Raw genomic sequence first — 20,980 nt, forward strand, 5'->3', positions numbered from 1 at the left:
GCGATGGAGTCCGATCGGAGCCAGCCGCGTCCGTAAGGAGCCGACCGGCTTGCGGCCATACAAATATGAAATACGCTCCGACTCCACCCGTTAAGTGGGAATCGTACTTATAGGGGCGATCAGTGGTTTGAGCCTTGATCAATTCATAAAAAAGCCGGCCTTTAAAATATCTCAGTGAAGTTATTCATTAACTGCCGGTAGTCGCCATAAACGATGTAAATTAAATACCGTCATTTAGTTCTATTAACTCGAATGTAAAGGTTTACGATCGAATATTTTATACCATCACAAGAGTACGAACAAACGTTTTATAACTACCACCTACCACTTAATACAGCTCTCCGTGATGATACTTGAACATATGTAGATCTGATAAATTAAAATAAACAAGATATACTTTTATTACCTAAGTAAAATGCAATGGATTACACTTACCTTATAACTTGGTGATTAAACACAATAGTCCACAATTCGTCAATTAAAATAAAATACACTTTACAGTAATAATGCACTAACTACTAATTAGTTTATCTTTTATCAAGTTTTGTTTCTAATGCTCCCGCCATTTTGAGAAGCCGACGTTCCATTACGCTTTAATGTTTAATCAAACGCGTTCGTTCTAAAGGTTACAGTAGTAAAAAAAGTAAAAGAGAAACGAAGAATTTGAAGTATGTACAGTTAAATAATATGATGAATTAACTCTACCTTCCATATGATGAATTAAAGTTAAATGTCAATTTTGTTCGTTTTAATTTTAAACTTTTTTTGTTGGGGTGGCATGTTGTTGGTAGATTTTTCTAGTAATTCAATGAAAAATGTGCGTGCAAAAGAACGTATGTTGCGTCGACTACACTGACTGACAGAAATGACAGCTAAATGTAGAAATTTGAGGTTATAAAACAAAACAGTGATATTTATCCCGATTTCAATTAAAATAATAATTGTTTTTAGTTATAATTTCGAATAAAATAGTCTGAATCAGCTTTATGGAACAATGAAGGTTTGTTCTTAGTCATTATTAATAGTAAAATTACCCTGAACTCTAGCCGTCTAATCGGCGATATACAAATGTTTTTACGTTCACTCCAATATTTTTAGAAAATACCGGAGCAGAAGTTGCAAGCGTTCTCAGCTGGCTCAATGGGAGCCCGGAATTTATCAAAGAAAGAGCTAGAAGAATTACGGAAGAAGGAAGAAGAGGAAGCTGCAGCTCATGTAAGTTGTAACAAAATTGAATATTTTTCAGGCAAAATTATGCAAATTTAAAGGTTTAGGTGTGGTTGAACGTTTCTTTGATTGTTTTGCTGTGTTTTATTTACGTAAATGTACCAAGTACGACGTAAAGTTGTTGCTAATTGTTGAATAAAATGTAGCCTACTGAACAGTACCCCAAAACAACCTATCTAATGGGTTGATATTGTTTGGACCATCATAGATTCTCTCGAAATCTTTCACTGACAGTTATCTGGCTTTTACTAAGCAATGAATAGTCATAAAATTGAGCCATTCATTGTCCATTTCATACTATACATTTGAGATTGAGTCATTGGCACAGATTTGGACTTCCCAGTCACATTATTACACTAAGCCTATACCTTTGCTTATAGCGTTTTCTTCTATACTTATTTACTAAATAAATGTTGGGTATTTGCAGGTGTTCAAAGAATTTGTGGAGACATTTCAAGAAGCACCAAGCACCACCTCTAAAGTTTGGGTGAAGGCTGGAACTTATGATGCGGGTGCTAGAAGTGAGTTTTGTATTAATAAATAATGGTTTTCAAGTCCAAACTCAATATCGAAAGTCTATTGTTTTATTAAAGAGCTCTAATGGCCTCCATTGCTCTACATCAGGGGTGGCTAACAGGTCGATCGCGACTGTTAGTCCAGTTGATTGTGGCAAGGCAAAAAATATAAATACGTAGACCAGTTTTATCTGAGGTTTCAAGAAGTATGTAATTGGTAGATCGCACAGGGTTTCGTTAGTAAACAGGAGATCTTGGGTCTAATCAAGTTGGCCACCCCTGCTCTACATAATGGACAGAACAAACTATGTCACCAAGAAAGTCTACTGTAGGGTCCTTTAAGATGCAACCAGAAAATGCTTGGATGAGATGAGAGTTGAGATGGCTCAACACATTCATTAGGTTGAAACAGAGTAATTTATTGTGAGAGAGAGGTAAAGTCAAAAGATAAAATGTACCCCTACTTTGCCAGACTAAACAGATGGCGCTCTACTGCACCATATTTTGTTTTGTCACTGAATTATCAAAACAACAAAATTATCCTAGACTCTCTGTCTTTGGTATTAACCTAATTTCACATGAGAACTATTTCTAATATTCTGCTTTACAGAGGAAGACACCTCAGAGCGCGGCAAGCTCTACAAGCCTACATCACGATTTGAGGACAAGCGCCCCAGCGCCGAGGATGTTGTACGCAGCCTGGCACAGCGCTCCACCGAGCAGACAAGGCTGCGGGCCAAGCAGAGCAAGGACAAGAAGAAGAGCAATCTTGAACTGTTTAAAGAGGAATTGAGGATGTAAGAATTTTTAAATACATTTAATTATCTTCAAACTACTCATAGTAACAGTTTATGAGACATACATCCCTTGAAATAGATCTCTCTGTTTAGCCCTCATGGCAAAATTATTCCTTAAACTTTAGACCTTTATTGTTGTTCTAGTTCCGTCTTTTTTTTAATGATAAAGGAGGAAATAAGCAGATGGTAAGCTTCTACCGTCGCCCATAGACACCCGCAATGTCAGAGTGGTTGTAAGTGCGTTGCCGGCCTTTAAGATAGTAATATGCTTTTTTCTTGAAGGTTTGAATGTTGTATTAGTCGGATAGTAATTCTCCTTTAGTTGATCTTTTTACAAGCTTCTATTTAAGTTGCTCTGTTGTTTTCTTAGTAAGTATTCTTGGAAGCCCACTTCCCGATTTCCGATTGAGCTGAAAATTTTCATGCATATGTAAGTCGGATGACAAAACAATATTATGGTACCATAGAGCTGATCTGATGATAGAGATAGGAGGTGGCCATAAGAACTTTGTGATGAAACAACACAACCTAATGTGTTCGGGGTTTTTAGAATTGTCTCAATGAGTATTAGTTGCCTGTGGTAAGAAAAATACAGTCAGCAAGAAAAGATGAAATTTTTACCATAAACTTATTATAAAATTCCTTGTAGGATACAAGAGGAGCGCTCAGAACGGCACAAATATAAGAATGTCCTGCGAGAACGAGGTGCTCCAGTGGGTGCTGAGCCAGCCTCGTTGGAGCTTCTGCCTGATGTCGGTTCCTATGATACTGGAGACCCCAATACAACTAATTTGTACCTGGGCAACCTCAATCCTAAGGTAAAGTCCACAAAAGGGTTTTTTATACTATGTTGGTGGCGAGTCTCCGTAGCATATGGACGCCTGCAACTCCAGAGGTGTTACATGCACGTTGCCGACCCTAACACTCCACACCCTCGTCGAGCTCTGGCAATCTTTCCACCGGCAGTAGGGTTTAGTGTGAGTGTGATTGACTGACTAATGAGGCTTCTTTTTCGGACTGTCAAATTATTCGCCACTGATTTGTTGTGAGTGTGACAGTTTTCTACTGCTTTATTTTGTGCATGGTCTGACAAAATTTGTTTTAAATACAGCATCTTTACTATTATTTATTTTAAAATATTTCACACTGTTACTAACTAGTCCTGCTTACACAACCTAATGTAATGAAAGATCATTTTTACTCCTAATTGAATGGAGACGGTATATAAAAATTAAAAAATAATAAAACACGATAAATATTATAGGACATTCTTACATAAATTGACTAATCCCCATAGAGAGTTCCAGAAGACTTGTGTTGAAGGCTTGTGACTCAGACAATGATACATACATATAATATACAAATACTTAAATACATAGAAAACGTCCAAGATTCAGGAATATCCGTGTTTATCTTACGAATAAATGCCCTTACTGAGATTCGAGCTCAGGATCATCGGCTTCATAGGCAGGGTCACTGCCGACTAGGCCAGACCAGTCATGTGTCGATATGAATCAAGGATAAGAGACTGTATGCTGTATGTTCATGTAAACGAATGATCAATGATTCCATTTATCTCCAAAACTGAATTGATTTAGTACATCAGGTATAGTTTTTTAAACAGATGTTAAGTTAACCTCTTAATATGTCCAAAGTCTCAAATGTAAATTCTCTTGCAGATAACAGAGCAGCAGCTGATGGAGATCTTCGGCCGCTACGGGCCGCTAGCCAGCATCAAGATCATGTGGCCGCGCTCGGACGAGGAGAAGGCCCGCGGCCGCAACTGCGGCTTCGTGGCCTTCATGAGCCGCCGCGACGGCGAGCGCGCGCTGCGCTGTATCAACGGTAATGTATATCTTTCCCCTGAGTAGTTTGAAGAAATTAATAGATTTATCGCGATTTATATATCGATACGTTCACTAATTGTAAAATAAAACATGTGCATAAACTGACTAATATCTTTTAAAGATATTTGCGAAAAATCACAAGTAAACATATATATATTATGTTCGTTTGACATCATAATATCCTTTTGACGACCGGTCTGGCCTCGTGGGTAGTGACCCTGCCTATGAAGCCGATGGTCCCGGGTTCAAATCCTGGTAAATCCTGGTGGTCGTGTGATGAGCATGGATATTTGTACTTGAGTCATGGGTGTTTTCTATGTATTTAAGTATTTATAAATATTTATATATTATATATATCGTTTCCACCTAAGTCTTAAGTACCCTCAACACAAGCCTTATTGAGCTTACTGTGGGACTTAGTCAATTTGTGTAATAATGTCCTATAATAAAAAATAATAAAAAATAAAAAAAAATATCCTTCTATTCGACCCCCAGACAGACATATTTTCACAGAAGGAACCGAGGCTCCTAGCCACAGCAACTCGGTATTTGGAGTCGATCTCCATACCCTCGACTACACCGTCCTAATATTAGTGTTATTAGTCATTTATATAGTATATAGTAGTAATACAATAATTTGTTATATTTATAAAGTTTATCCGTTTCGTATAGTGTTGTCTTGTTAAACTAAGTTCAATGTATAGTAACTTACATGCCTGGTATATCTGTTAGTGTAAGTTAGTTAATAAATAAACAATCATTATTTCCATGATTCTTTGTTACTGATCGTGCCAATTAGTATGGAGGCGTGAATAACTATAGCAGCCGGGTGGTATGTGTTGGTACAGGCAAAGAGATAATGAGCTACGAGATGAAGCTGGGCTGGGGCAAGGCCGTGGTGATCCCGCCCGTGCCCATCTACATCCCGCCGGTGCTGCAGACGCCGTGCCAGCCGCCGCCGCCCTCCGGCCTGCCCTTCAACGCGCAGCCGCCCCGGCACCGCGCCAACAAGGTTCACCACTTGCTTCTAAACAATAATTGCCCGCCGCCCGATTATTTGGAACTAAAGCAATTTAGTTCGACGCACATTACAGAAGATCTTGTTTGGAGTCGTGTAACTTGTAAAATGTTTTAACTAGGGCTATTATTTTGATGTCAACTTTTTATCATTTATCTTATACCTTTAAACGAGCAATTCTTGTATATATATTTCCGGGATCTCGGAAACGGCTCTAACGATTTTGCTGAAATTTGGTATATGGCGGTTTTGGGGGGTAAACAATCGATCTTATGTTTGGGAAAACGCGTGTTTTCGAGTTTTCATGCGTTTTTCTTTCGACGCAGAATATGGTCGCTAATTTCGTGTTGCCGGCGACTGTCCGTCTGGTCCAGCGGGTTAAGACGCGGACTGCTAAACTAGTGTTACGGGTTCGAATCTCGCCCGGTGACTAACTTTTGTTTTTTTTTTAGTTCAAGTTTATATATAATTTTTTAATTTTTATTGTTTTAGACAAGTTTAATTTAGTAAAAAAATTTAGTTAAGATTATCACCTATACACCACCATATTACAATAAATAGTTATAACCCAGCAAAGCTCGGTCGCCCAGGTATTTAACAATTAAAGAAGTACAGGTCAACAACCTCGTTTTCGAATAAAAAGATAAAATATAAAAAAAGTATATTTTTATCTTTGTAATTAATTGAGTTTCGAGTAATTGTGGAAAATTCTCTGAAACTTTTATTCTTGAAATTTATGCCCTAATTCATAAGCTGCGCCCTAATTCGTAAGTGTGCGATAGGTAAATGAACAGACAATGGTACATTAACCAAGGTCAGTCGTGTTTAGCGCCATAAAACTTTGAAACGGTGCATTTTTAAAATGGTTGGGAAAAAACAGGTATGGGGGTGGTTAAAGGCTCCACTATACGTGTACAAACACATTGTATATAGGATAACTATTTAACTTAGGCAGTCGGTTATTATTTATTTATTTATACAAGCAATTCCAACAGCTATGAAAGATACATTAAACGTTTTAAATAGCATTACAGAGTCACTCACTATTGTCACGGCAGAGGCAAAAATCAACAATAAGGTCCCTTTTCATAGATAACGTCACATATTATTTAGCACCAAACAGCAGAACTAAACATGCGCAGCCCTCATAACATTAAACGAATATGGCGGTTGTACAGTCACGTCTGAAAATATTGATACAGACAAAGTGCCAATAATATGTATACACGACCTTATTGCCCATGTATACATATTTTTGCCACTTATTCCGTATCTATATTTTCAGACGTGACTGTACAACCTACAAAGTTTAGTTTTTGAAGCTAAATAATATTAAATAACAAAATGTTTTGGTCTTTTGTGAGCAGATTCAATAATTGTATAGATTCATTTTTGGTGATTCATTGTTTGGAAATTTTCCAAAATGGCGGAATCATGGTCGCGAGCGAGTTCTACAGCTCATAGATCCACCTTCATATACAGTAAAGTGTTTATTACTTACTATTTTTACTCACACAATATCGGCTCTATGGGCTCGTATTAGGGTTCAAATTCGTGTTGTTGCAGATACCACGAGTCCGGCCGGGCGAGTACTACCCGAGCGACCCGGAGGACCGGCAGGCTTACGAAGAGGTACGTGTTTTTGGAATACAGGATATTTTTTAATATAATGGTACAAACGTAATAATACAGTTTTTTTATGGCCCTGGGTTCGAATTTCGGTAAGGGTATTTATATGTACAATGAGCACAACTTTTACTTATATGAAATATTTATTTTCCAGATACTTTCACAGTCGATTGTCAAAGTAGTGATTCCAACTGAAAGGTAAGGTTTACCATTTCTGTAGTAAACAAGTACATCCCCCCTTTCTCCCCCGTAAGACTCAAACTATGTCCGTACTGAACGGTTAAACTGTATAAATACCGTCAGAGAGGCACGAAGCCGCCGAAACTTTCCATCGAGAAGGACGTTTGGTTTTATTTTTTTAATGAATTCCCTCTTTAAATGTTATGACATCAACAGCTTTACATATTCGTCGGCCTGAAACAAACACTATGAATACAACGCGGATACCCGTCGTATAATAAACAAAAATAACACCAAATAGGTATTGTAAAATTAATTGCGTTAAATAACACGTGAGATAATTGTTATTATTGCTCACTCCTTGGAGGAACTAATAACTGGAGACGCCTTTAACCTATTGAACGCCAAGAGCCACTAAAGTGGTCGTGTGCTGTCGTGCCTACCACGCCAACGACCACTAAAGAGGTCATGGCAGACGCTGTCAAAGCAATTTTACTGTTGACAGTTAAGGTTTAAATTCGTTTCTCAATAGTTGACATATTGGCGTGTATGCCACATTTTGATGCGAGGGAGAAAGCGTTGAAAAGGTTAAGAGTTTAGCCCCTCTGTCAAAAACCTCGGCCAATGGTCATATGTATTGTATGGACTGACGTTTATCTGACATGGCATACATTCCCTTCCCCCGCGAAAATCGACTGACTATTTTGTACAGAAAATTACAGATAAGGCGTCTCCAGTTGTTATATCCTCCAAGGATAGCATTAGTAACATAATATCAAAAGAATTATACATTGTATAACTATAGGTGTAACATACTATAAAATATACTGTATACATAATAACCACGTGGAACCGCAAGCTACAAATAAAAGCACCTCTAAAGTAAGAAAAAACTATTATTTCGTTGAAAAAAAAAAAACAATTAAGCATACAAATTATTATTGTTCCACAGGAACATCCTAATGCTAATCCACCGCATGGTGGAGTTCGTGATCCGCGAGGGCCCGATGTTCGAGGCTATCATCATGAACAAGGAGATGAACAACCCGTTCTTCCGGTTCCTGTTCGAGAACCAGTCGCCGGCGCACGTCTACTACCGCTGGAAGCTGTTCTCCATGCTGCAGGGTGACTCGCCCAAGCAGTGGACCAACAACGACTTCCGCATGTTCAAAGGTGACAGCGGATGTACCTCTCCCCATCTACCTACCCCTCTTACTCTCTCCCCATTTACCATTTCTTCTCTCCCCTTCTTAGTTTCTTCCCACATACCATTTCCTCTCTCCCCCTCTTACTCTCTCCCCTTTTACTCTCAGCCCACTTACCATATCCACTCTCCCCATCTTATTTTCTCCTTACTTACCATCTCTCTCCCCCTCTTACCCTCACCCCTTGTAAATATCTCTCCTTCCCATCCCCTAGCCCTCCCTCCATTCCCCTTTTCTCATTACTTTCCCATTGCCAATCTACGCATCTGTATATGTAACTCCCTCGTTCTCTCCCCCTGACCCCCTCCCACCTATTCATCCCCTCTCCCTCTCCCGCAAATCCCCGTCTCCCTTTCGTCCTATCTCCTTCATCATTATGTACTTTAATTTATTTTTTTTCGTCTCACGTTAAAATTAATTACAGTTAAGGAAGAAGGTTTCGCAAAGTGGGAATTTAGATTATTCGTCGAAAAACAGAAGTTAACTTAATGAGGACTTACCCACGCCCTGTGGTATTCTGTACCCATAAGCTGTGTCTGACCTGTTTTTCTTAACATTGTTATATTTGCTGCAGGTGGTTCAGTATGGCGTCCCCCGGTCATGAACCTGTATACCGCGGGCATGCCGGACGAGCTGGTCGACGAGGACGAGTCGAAGGAGAACATACGTGGCACGCTGTCCAATAAGTGAGGATATTAATTTATTTTAAACTGTATTGCTCTAATAACAGTAGAAAAGGCAGACTTGATGTAAAAATTTTTTTTAGGTATTTTCTACCAACCATATGGCCAAAAATTAATGCAAAAAATAGAATTTACTACACAAATACCTAAATTAAGTTACCTTAAAGTTATACCTTACCAGTATTAATAGGTACTTAGATATTTGATTTTTTTTATAGTTAAATTGTAAAAGAACCGAGTGGCGTGTAAACAGAACATTTTTGATTGTTTTTAAAGACATGTTACATTTTTGACTTTTCTAGTGCCTTAATTAAAGTTGGGCTTTATGAAGCATTTGATTCTGCACAGAAATGCAATTTATTGTCATACACTTTTTTTTGGCAAATATGACGGTTGACTATATTTTGTACAAAATCAGTAAGTGTTGTTGTTGTTGTCCTAAAGCACCTCAGAGGTGCAAAGGGCCTTCACAAGCTCGCGCCACGCCTTCCCATCTTCAGCTCGTCTTCTGGCCTCGCTCCAGCTCAACCCGACCGCTCGTAGCTCTCTTAGGACGGACCATTACTAAGAGTGTACAGGACGCGCGGAGCCACGGCATCCGTCCGGCGGTTTCCACGCGAAAGCTATGGTAGCATTATTCGTTTCCCCTCTTCGAATAGTATGTCCTATCCATCTCCATTTCCGTGTCGCAATTTCTTCGTCAATGGGTATTTGCCGGCATATACTCCATAGGTCTTCATTTCGAATGGTTTTTGGCCAGAAAACGCAAAGGATCGACCTGAGGGACTTGTTAATTAAGTCAGTAATTGTTAATTATCTTTAATTAAATAGTTAGGGAAGGTACCCTAATATCATTTCGACTTAGCGTCAGGGAATCAGGTAGCATTCAGGTAGCCTTCAGAGCCCCATAAAAAACACCTTGTATGTCTTTTACAATCTGATGATGGAGTCACGAGGAGGCCATATAAACTCTGTGATATAACAACGCAACCGAATTGTCTTTGGGTTTCTTAGAGTTGTCTCGATGAGTTGGCTGTTGAAAGAAAAGTACGATCAGCGACAAAAGCTAATGTCAAAAAAAACTGGTTGACTGTAATGGTTGGATAAGAAGAAGAAGACGCGTTATGTATTTTGTACTACATTTTTGTCTACTGAGATACTTACCAATTTTCAATTATTTACGTTTTATAGTAAAAAAAGTTTTATTTTAGATGACTCGTAGAAAAAGTATTCTATACAATAGTGATATAATCAAGTTTTCAAACTCGTACCTTACTTAGGCAACTCAGCAACTGAAAAGCTCTCTTTTATATCACAATTGTATAAAATACTAATTATTTGTAACAATAACGTAATGAATTTTCCATGCAGCCAACGCGATCGGCTCGAAGAACTGATACGGGGGCTCACGCCGAGCCGCGCGGCCGTGGGCGAGGCCATGGCGTGGTGCCTCGAGCACGCCGAGGCGGCCGGGGAGGTATTGTAGTGTATTTATTGCAATTCACATGTAGTCAGCAAAATTATTAGCTTAGCACATTGCGTACAAATATTTATAATAATATAAATAAAATATTTATAATATTATAACGTCACATTACCTACATTAGTCTGTCCTAAATGTATGGAAGATCAAGAAAATCGCTAGTTTCACCCTAAAATATTGCGTTTTTGTATATAGTTGTCATACAATTTACTTTTTAATAAAATTTAAGGAATCGCATGGTACCATTTTATTTATTCTCTTTTAAAGTTAAAAAGTTTTTTTTTTTGGGATTTTGGGGCATACAATTGTTTTATAATCTAAATTAAGTTCCGACCGAGAACGCTTTTTTTGTCTCGGCCGAGACCGAGACCGAGATTCAATGGGATTCTCAACACTTAGTATTTGATAAGTAATTGGCTTAAAATGTGGGTACGAAACCAATCAAAATCATAAAAAAATGTCACACCAACCGGGCGATGCAACCAACACCCGTTGGCTTAGACCCCGGCGCTTGTGTGCGGAAAATTCAAATTCACCAATGATAACTCATTGCCTAGTCTCGGTCTCGGCAAGAATCTCGGCCGATTTTGGCCGAGAGCCGAGACCGAGATCTCGGCTCGATTTTTGGCCGAGAATGCCGAGACCGAGACCGAGGCCGAGATCTCGGTCGGACCTTAATCTAAATATGTCTTTTTAAATTCAACTTTTTTATAATGGATGGCTCATTTTCTATCTGTTTAGCTAAATTTTGTTATAATATTCAACATGTGTCAAGTACCCAATCCCGCGCGTGTCGCAGGTGACGCAATGCCTGGCGGAGTCGCTGGCGGGCGAGCACACGGCGCCGCACAAGCGGGCGGCGCGCCTGTACCTGCTGTCCGACATCCTGCACAACGCGCAGGCCAAGCTCACCAACGCTAGTGCTTTTAGGAGCGCGTAAGTTCATTATACACTTAAATAAAACGAAATAATCATTCAAACCGCGGCGGGCCGCTTGTTGTAAAATAAGGGAATATTGAAAAATGTTACTAGGAATTTTAAATGCCTATAAAATTTGTGATAACCGTTATTAAACAAGATAAACTAATAGACCGCGGGCCAGGAGCATATATCGTCAGTCATCGCCTCCCGGCTGGTACTTTGTCAGATGACAGTTTAGATGCTATCATGAATTAAATAAACAGTCAGCCGGTTGTATGGCGGTGGAAAGACCGTCAGTTGATGACATGAACATGTAAATAATATGCGCCTTACCACTTTATGTCAAAGTATGCATAATGTGTAAATTACGTAACCATTTATTTGGAACGCTTGGTGGAATGCTACATGCAAAGATTAATTTTTTTTAATTACTATTAATAATAGGTAAAGCGATGTTCATGCGACCAGCTGACGTTGTTACCACCGCGATACAACCGGCTGACGATTTTTTAAATTAACAATAGCATCTGAACTATCATCATCATCTATCATCTGACAAAGTACCAAACGGGTGGCGATTACTAAAATTTTGGTGTGTTTCGATGGCTGTCATTCCTCTATCCACCAACGGAGCGGTAGCTGACGTCCACGAGGGTTCATCATACAAAGCCGTTAACCACATACGAGTTTTCGCCCGGGCGGTGATTGGACATGGAAATCTGTTGCTGGCTCGCGGTCTATAAACTTTCACTTAAGTGCATTTCCAACCCCTCTGGTGTTGCGGGTGTCTATGGGCGACGGTAATAGCTTACCATCAGGCGATTCGTCTGCTCGTTTACCTCCTACACTATTAAAAGAGAAAAAGTCTAAAGATTTTAATGATGTGCAGCATTCAATCCCGTCTCCTCGAAATAATGCGCGACTGTCACCTGGCGTGGTCGCGCATGGGCTCGCGGCTGCAGCAGGAGGGGTTCCGCGCGCGCGTCACGCGCATACTGCAGGCCTGGGCCGACTGGGCCGTGTACCCCGCCGACCTGTTACTGGCGGCTAGCGACGCCTTCCGCGGACGGACGGACACGGACAAGGTACGTCACACACTACAAGCTTGGGCCGACTCGGCCGTGTAGTGTATCCCACCGACCTACTCCTAGCAGTTATCGACGCCTTCCGTGGACGGACGGACACGGACAAGGCACGCATACTACAAGCCTGGGCCGACTGTGCCGTGGACCCCGCTGATTTGTTTCTGGCCGCTAGGTGACCCGATTTTTCAAAACTTGTAGGTTGTACGGTGATTATAAATGAAATGTGTTGGATTTATTTAAATTTTCACATATTTCACTACATAACTATAACAAATAATACATCTATCTCTCAATCTGTGCGTGTTATATTGATCATAAACCTTATTTGTTATCGTTCCTGTGTTTATGAATCGGTTCGACCTGATCCCCGATCCCCTCACGTAATTAACGGACGCCTCCTCAGTAATAATGTTACTGCACAGAAATGTTCTAAAAAAGCGTGAATGAACAGGCGGAGCTGGAGAACATAGACGGCGTGTCGGAGCCGGGGTCGGGCGGGTCGTCGCCCGCGTCGGGCGGCTCGTGGGAGGGCGGCGGCGCGGGGCCGCTGGACGGCGCCGCGCTGCGCCGCCTGGCCGCCGGCCGCGCGCCGCCCGCGCCGGACATCGACGGCGTGCCGGGTAACGTACCGTCCACATACTGCTTGGGAGGCCGGGGCGCGGGGCCGCTGGACGGCGCCGCGCTGCGCCGCCTGGCCGCCGGCCGCGCGCCGCCCGCGCCGGACATCGACGGCGTGCCGGGTAACGTACCGTCCACATACTGCTTGGGAGGCCGGGGCGCGGGGCCGCTGGACGGCGCCGCGCTGCGCCGCCTGGCCGCCGGCCGCGCGCCGCCCGCGCCGGACATCGACGGCGTGCCGGGTAACGTACCGTCCACATACTGCTTGGGAGGCCGGGGCGCGGGGCCGCTGGACGGCGCCGCGCTGCGCCGCCTGGCCGCCGGCCGCGCGCCGCCCGCGCCGGACATCGACGGCGTGCCGGGTAACGTACCGTCCACATACTGCTTGGGAGGCCGGGGCGCGGGGCCGCTGGACGGCGCCGCGCTGCGCCGCCTGGCCGCCGGCCGCGCGCCGCCCGCGCCGGACATCGACGGCGTGCCGGGTAACGTACCGTCCACATACTGCTTGGGAGGCCGGGGCGCGGGGCCGCTGGACGGCGCCGCGCTGCGCCGCCTGGCCGCCGGCCGCGCGCCGCCCGCGCCGGACATCGACGGCGTGCCGGGTAACGTACCGTCCACATACTGCTTGGGAGGCCGGGGCGCGGGGCCGCTGGACGGCGCCGCGCTGCGCCGCCTGGCCGCCGGCCGCGCGCCGCCCGCGCCGGACATCGACGGCGTGCCGGGTAACGTACCGTCCACATACTGCTTGGGAGGCCGGGGCGCGGGGCCGCTGGACGGCGCCGCGCTGCGCCGCCTGGCCGCCGGCCGCGCGCCGCCCGCGCCGGACATCGACGGCGTGCCGGGTAACGTACCGTCCACATACTGCTTGGGAGGCCGGGGCGCGGGGCCGCTGGACGGCGCCGCGCTGCGCCGCCTGGCCGCCGGCCGCGCGCCGCCCGCGCCGGACATCGACGGCGTGCCGGGTAACGTACCGTCCACATACTGCTTGGGAGGCCGGGGCGCGGGGCCGCTGGACGGCGCCGCGCTGCGCCGCCTGGCCGCCGGCCGCGCGCCGCCCGCGCCGGACATCGACGGCGTGCCGGGTAACGTACCGTCCACATACTGCTTGGGAGGCCGGGGCGCGGGGCCGCTGGACGGCGCCGCGCTGCGCCGCCTGGCCGCCGGCCGCGCGCCGCCCGCGCCGGACATCGACGGCGTGCCGGGTAACGTACCGTCCACATACTGCTTGGGAGACGACAACGCTGATTGTATAACGCTCGATAAACAATACGATAAAAGATATCGAACCATCCTGCATCAGGTTAGATGTATGACGAAACGTAGATATACATCGCTGGCTGGTTACAAACATTAGAGTAGTATTTGATGCATCCCACTTGAGTACAACTTTTTTCACTTATATATACAGTGGAAGAAGACGAAGACATCGACGGCATACCCCTAGAAGTGGAAAAGTCACGACCGGTGGGAGGCTTCGTCCCGTCCAAGTGGGAGAGCGTGGAGCCGTCCGACGCGTGGCCCGAGCCGGCGCAGCCGCCTCCTGCACCCTCGATCACGCCCACGCCACAACCTGATACGTACGTAGTGATACATTTTTCATGCAAACTGTTTTTATTTTATTTTTCTTTCAAACTGAAATTTATTTAGGAACATTTGTGAAAAAAAAAATATTATTAATTCAGAAAGTAATCTATTTCGAAAGACTTAATGCTCACATTTTATTAAGTTAAACTTCTTTTATTTAAGTCAGAAAGAGATATTTTGCAAAATCAAATATAAGGAAGCATTATGGCACTAGTGCTTATAAGTTCTGCAGCTATTTAAGCTACGTGAATATGTGATCGTTTGTCAAGAGTACAGAAGAAATTACTCGAATATGTACTCAAACTAATCAAAGGTTTCTTATGAATACATTTAATTTCATCTTGTTAGTCAAAGTGTGTTAAACCCGTGAACTTGGCAACCGGGGAAAGGCGGGTCGAGTTCCCGCGTTTTAGTCCTCAGGTTGAACGATTTCTATATTATATAAAGCTGCAGCCCGAACATTAATCGACACGAATTGTTCTCCCGGAAGGAGGCGCGGGGGGGATTCGAGTTTGGTACGGTCGTACAGGGGGCGGTCCGGTGACCTCCGGAAAAATCCGACATCCGGTCTACCGGATCGGGACAGAAAAATGTTTGACGGCCCGGCTAAACGGTGGGAGATAGTGGGGGGGTGCTCGACCAAATGTCATAGAGGACCCTGGGCAGTTTCGGAGGCCGCCATTTTTTTTTCAAAATGGCGGATTCAAAATGGCGGCCGATTTTCAAGTCGGTCCCGGCGTGCTCAAATTTCGGTCACGGAATCTCGGGGCCCTCTTGATCGGTATGGAAAAAAAAAATTTGGAAAAAATCCAAGATGGCGGACACCATGGCCACTTTTATTTTGTATGGCAACTTTTAAACGGTGACAGATAGGTGGGGGATGCTCGACCAAATGTCATAGAGGGCCCCGAGACAAATGGAATGGCATTTAAAAAAATTCAAAATGGCCGACTCAAAATGGCGCCGAAATTTCAAAACGGTCCGAGAGCGCCGAGAACCGGTACGTGGGTACATATGGGCCCCCGCATTCGAAAAAAAATTTTTTTTTTTTTAGCTCGAAAAAAAATTTGTATGGGAATTTTTTTCGAATCCCCCACATGCCAAACGGTGAGAGATAGGTCGGGGGAGCTCGACCAAATGTCATAGAGGGCTCCGAGTGGAATCTGAATAAGAAAAAAAAAATTCAAAATGGCCGACTTTTTTTTTTTCTAAAACTTCAAAAAGGTCCGAGCGCTCTGAAATTTCGGTCGCGGTATCTCGGAGCCATAATGACTCCTATGGAAAAAAAAAATTTGGAAAAAATCCAAGATGGCGGAGAAATGGTCAATTTCATTTTGTATGGCAACTCTCAAACGGTGCGTGATAGGTGGGGGGTGCTCGACCAAATGTCATAGAGGGCCTCGAGACAAATAAAACTGCATCAAAAAAAATTTCAAAATGGCCGACTTTTTTTTTTTCTTTTTTTAATGTTGGTCCGAGCGCGCTGAGATTTTGCATGCGGCGAGCCTGGGGGCCAAGATTACCATATGAAAAAAAGTTTTTTGGAAAAATCCAAAATGGCGGCGGACAGGGGCAAAGTCAAATTTCCAAGTAGGTTAAGCGAGCCCGAAGGGCGAGCTTCAGGCTGGGAGGCCGAAGGCCGACCCCGGCGGAGGGCCGAAGGCCCGGAGCCTTCACCCCGACCCCCAAGCGTGCAACCCCCAGTAACTAAAAGCGAGGCCGAAGGCCGAGCTGCGTGCGTACGGTGCTCCCAAGCGTTCTACCAAGTCGACTGTCTTGATAAGCGGAGCCGGCGGGCCGAAGGCCCGACGGCGACGCGTCGAGGCCAGCGAAGGCCGAAGGCCGAGCTCCGCGTAGGGCCGAAGGCCCGAAGCGTCACCTGAGAGGGGGAAGTTGGAGCTTAAACACGACCCAATAGGAAAAGTGTCTTAGACAAGCGAAACGGCGGGCCGAAGGCCAAAGGCCGTAGGCCCGACGTGAGCTTGTCAAGACACTTTTACTATTGGGTCGTGTTTAAGCTCCAACTTCCCGCACTACTCCGGAAGCGAAACCAACCCTCCCCGAGTGTCTTAATAAGGCCGAGCTCCGCGTAGGGCCGAAGGCCCGGAGCGTCCCACTGGATGGGCCAAGCACGCGAGGCCGAAGGCCGAGCTGCGAGAGTGCGGCCCAAAGCGGAAGTACAACCGCATTACATTTCACCTTTGGAAAACAAATATTCTTTATACTAAAAATAACGGGAAAAATGCATTTATAGAACGAACCGGTTACAAGTTAAGTGTTTTAATAAGCGAAGCGGCGGGCCGAAGGCCCGACGCTGAGCTTCGAAACCCAGCGAAGGCCGAAGGCCGAGCTCCGCGTAGGGCCGAAGGCACGGAGCGTCCCATTGGATCGCCCAAGCACGCGAGGCCGAAGGCCGAGCTGCGAGAGTGCGGCCCAAAGCGGAAGTACAACCGCATTAACTTTCCCCTTTGGAAAACAAATCTTCTTTATATTAATGACAACAAAAATAACGGGAAAAGTTATAAAGCGAACCGGCAACAAGTCAACTGTCTTAATAAGCGTAGCCGGCGGGCCGAAGGCCCGACGGCGAAGCGTCGAGGCTAGCGAAGGCCGAAGGCCGAGCTCCGCGTAGGGCCGAAGGCCCGGAGCGTCCCATTGGATCGCCCAAGCACGCGAGGCCGAAGGCCGAGCTGCGGGAGTGCGTGCTCGCACGCGGACCATTCCTTGCAAGCAAAAGTACAACTGCTTTACCTTTTCCCTTTGGAAAACACAAACTTTTACACCTAAACAACAGCAACAACAACAAACACTACAACAACAACACATAACTGAAATTTCGGTCGCGGTATCTCGGAGCCATAATGACTCCTATGGAAAAAAAAAAAATTTGGAAAAAATCCAAGATGGCGGAGAAATGGTCAATTTCATTTTGTATGGCAACTCTCAAACGGTGCGTGATAGGTGGGGGGTGCTCGACCAAATGTCATAGAGGGCCTCGAGACAAATAAAACTGCATCAAAAAAAATTTCAAAATGGCCGACTTTTTTTTTTCTTTTTTTAATGTTGGTCCGAGCGCGCTGAGATTTTGCATGCGGCGAGCCTGGGGGCCAAGATTACCATATGAAAAAAAGTTTTTTGGAAAAATCCAAAATGGCGGCGGACAGGGGCAAAGTCAAATTTCCAAGTAGGTTAAGCGAGCCCGAAGGGCGAGCTTCAGGCTGGGAGGCCGAAGGCCGACCCCGGCGGAGGGCCGAAGGCCCGGAGCCTTCACCCCGACCCCCAAGCGTGCAACCCCCAGTAACTAAAAGCGAGGCCGAAGGCCGAGCTGCGTGCGTACGGTGCTCCCAAGCGTTCTACCAAGTCGACTGTCTTGATAAGCGGAGCCGGCGGGCCTACGGCCCGACGGCGACGCGTCGAGGCCAGCGAAGGCCGAAGGCCGAGCTCCGCGTAGGGCCGAAGGCCCGAAGCGTCACCTGAGAGGGGGAAGTTGGAGCTTAAACACGACCCAATAGGAAAAGTGTCTTAGACAAGCGAAACGGCGGGCCGAAGGCCAAAGGCCGTAGGCCCGACGTGAGCTTGTCAAGACACTTTTACTATTGGGTCGTGTTTAAGCTCCAACTTCCCGCACTACTCCGGAAGCGAAACCAACCCTCCCCGAGTGTCTTAATAAGGCCGAGCTCCGCGTAGGGCCGAAGGCCCGGAGCGTCCCACTGGATGGGCCAAGCACGCGAGGCCGAAGGCCGAGCTGCGAGAGTGCGGCCCAAAGCGGAAGTACAACCGCATTACATTTCACCTTTGGAAAACAAATATTCTTTATACTAAAAATAACGGGAAAAATGCATTTATAGAACGAACCGGTTACAAGTTAAGTGTTTTAATAAGCGAAGCGGCGGGCCGAAGGCCCGACGCTGAGCTTCGAAACCCAGCGAAGGCCGAAGGCCGAGCTCCGCGTAGGGCCGAAGGCACGGAGCGTCCCATTGGATCGCCCAAGCACGCGAGGCCGAAGGCCGAGCTGCGAGAGTGCGGCCCAAAGCGGAAGTACAACCGCATTAACTTTCCCCTTTGGAAAACAAATCTTCTTTATATTAATGACAACAAAAATAACGGGAAAAGTTATAAAGCGAACCGGCAACAAGTCAACTGTCTTAATAAGCGTAGCCGGCGGGCCGAAGGCCCGACGGCGAAGCGTCGAGGCTAGCGAAGGCCGAAGGCCGAGCTCCGCGTAGGGCCGAAGGCCCGGAGCGTCCCATTGGATCGCCCAAGCACGCGAGGCCGAAGGCCGAGCTGCGGGAGTGCGTGCTCGCACGCGGACCATTCCTTGCAAGCAAAAGTACAACTGCTTTACCTTTTCCCTTTGGAAAACACAAACTTTTACACCTAAACAACAGCAACAACAACAAACACTACAACAACAACACATAACTGAAATTTCGGTCGCGGTATCTCGGAGCCATAATGACTCCTATGGAAAAAAAAAAATTTGGAAAAAATCCAAGATGGCGGAGAAATGGTCAATTTCATTTTGTATGGCAACTCTCAAACGGTGCGTGATAGGTGGGGGGTGCTCGACCAAATGTCATAGAGGGCCTCGAGACAAATAAAACTGCATCAAAAAAAATTTCAAAATGGCCGACTTTTTTTTTTCTTTTTTTAATGTTGGTCCGAGCGCGCTGAGATTTTGCATGCGGCGAGCCTGGGGGCCAAGATTACCATATGAAAAAAAGTTTTTTGGAAAAATCCAAAATGGCGGCGGACAGGGGCAAAGTCAAATTTCCAAGTAGGTTAAGCGAGCCCGAAGGGCGAGCTTCAGGCTGGGAGGCCGAAGGCCGACCCCGGCGGAGGGCCGAAGGCCCGGAGCCTTCACCCCGACCCCCAAGCGTGCAACCCCCAGTAACTAAAAGCGAGGCCGAAGGCCGAGCTGCGTGCGTACGGTGCTCCCAAGCGTTCTACCAAGTCGACTGTCTTGATAAGCGGAGCCGGCGGGCCGAAGGCCCGACGGCGACGCGTCGAGGCCAGCGAAGGCCGAAGGCCGAGCTCCGCGTAGGGCCGAAGGCCCGAAGCGTCACCTGAGAGGGGGAAGTTGGAGCTTAAACACGACCCAATAGGAAAAGTGTCTTAGACAAGCGAAACGGCGGGCCGAAGGCCAAAGGCCGTAGGCCCGACGTGAGCTTGTCAAGACACTTTTACTATTGGGTCGTGTTTAAGCTCCAACTTCCCGCACTACTCCGGAAGCGAAACCAACCCTCCCCGAGTGTCTTAATAAGGCCGAGCTCCGCGTAGGGCCGAAGGCCCGGAGCGTCCCACTGGATGGGCCAAGCACGCGAGGCCGAAGGCCGAGCTGCGAGAGTGCGGCCCAAAGCGGAAGTACAACCGCATTACATTTCACCTTTGGAAAACAAATATTCTTTATACTAAAAATAACGGGAAAAATGCATTTATAGAACGAACCGGTTACAAGTTAAGTGTTTTAATAAGCGAAGCGGCGGGCCGAAGGCCCGACGCTGAGCTTCGAAACCCAGCGAAGGCCGAAGGCCGAGCTCCGCGTAGGGCCGAAGGCACGGAGCGTCCCATTGGATCGCCCAAGCACGCGAGGCCGAAGGCCGAGCTGCGAGAGTGCGGCCCAAAGCGGAAGTACAACCGCATTAACTTTCCCCTTTGGAAAACAAATCTTCTTTATATTAATGACAACAAAAATAACGGGAAAAGTTATAAAGCGAACCGGCAACAAGTCAACTGTCTTAATAAGCGTAGCCGGCGGGCCGAAGGCCCGACGGCGAAGCGTCGAGGCTAGCGAAGGCCGAAGGCCGAGCTCCGCGTAGGGCCGAAGGCCCGGAGCGTCCCATTGGATCGCCCAAGCACGCGAGGCCGAAGGCCGAGCTGCGGGAGTGCGTGCTCGCACGCGGACCATTCCTTGCAAGCAAAAGTACAACTGCTTTACCTTTTCCCTTTGGAAAACACAAACTTTTACACCTAAACAACAGCAACAACAACAAACACTACAACAACAACACATAACTGAAATTTCGGTCGCGGTATCTCGGAGCCATAATGACTCCTATGGAAAAAAAAAAATTTGGAAAAAATCCAAGATGGCGGAGAAATGGTCAATTTCATTTTGTATGGCAACTCTCAAACGGTGCGTGATAGGTGGGGGGTGCTCGACCAAATGTCATAGAGGGCCTCGAGAC

General features: G+C 46.1%; 1 protein-coding gene across 1 annotated transcript in view; it reads left to right on the forward strand.

Annotated features, from left to right (window-relative positions):
- Window positions 1–20,980, forward strand: part of LOC133519320 (U2 snRNP-associated SURP motif-containing protein) — a 27,256-nt gene continuing 6,276 nt past the window's right edge. Inside the window, exons 1-16 of the mRNA XM_061853359.1 lie at window positions 1–1,000; window positions 1,099–1,215; window positions 1,655–1,748; window positions 2,353–2,539; window positions 3,189–3,357; window positions 4,219–4,384; window positions 5,235–5,398; window positions 6,971–7,036; window positions 7,188–7,231; window positions 8,166–8,386; window positions 8,993–9,104; window positions 10,473–10,578; window positions 11,384–11,520; window positions 12,395–12,590; window positions 13,042–14,410; window positions 14,617–14,785. Coding sequence (XP_061709343.1) covers window positions 995–1,000; window positions 1,099–1,215; window positions 1,655–1,748; window positions 2,353–2,539; window positions 3,189–3,357; window positions 4,219–4,384; window positions 5,235–5,398; window positions 6,971–7,036; window positions 7,188–7,231; window positions 8,166–8,386; window positions 8,993–9,104; window positions 10,473–10,578; window positions 11,384–11,520; window positions 12,395–12,590; window positions 13,042–14,410; window positions 14,617–14,785 — 3,323 coding nt within the window. The 5' untranslated portion in view covers window positions 1–994. The remainder of the gene's footprint in view (window positions 1,001–1,098; window positions 1,216–1,654; window positions 1,749–2,352; window positions 2,540–3,188; window positions 3,358–4,218; window positions 4,385–5,234; window positions 5,399–6,970; window positions 7,037–7,187; window positions 7,232–8,165; window positions 8,387–8,992; window positions 9,105–10,472; window positions 10,579–11,383; window positions 11,521–12,394; window positions 12,591–13,041; window positions 14,411–14,616; window positions 14,786–20,980) is intronic.

Source organism: Cydia pomonella, chromosome 6 (genome assembly GCF_033807575.1).
Source record: "Cydia pomonella isolate Wapato2018A chromosome 6, ilCydPomo1, whole genome shotgun sequence".
Taxonomy (NCBI): domain Eukaryota; kingdom Metazoa; phylum Arthropoda; class Insecta; order Lepidoptera; family Tortricidae; genus Cydia; species Cydia pomonella.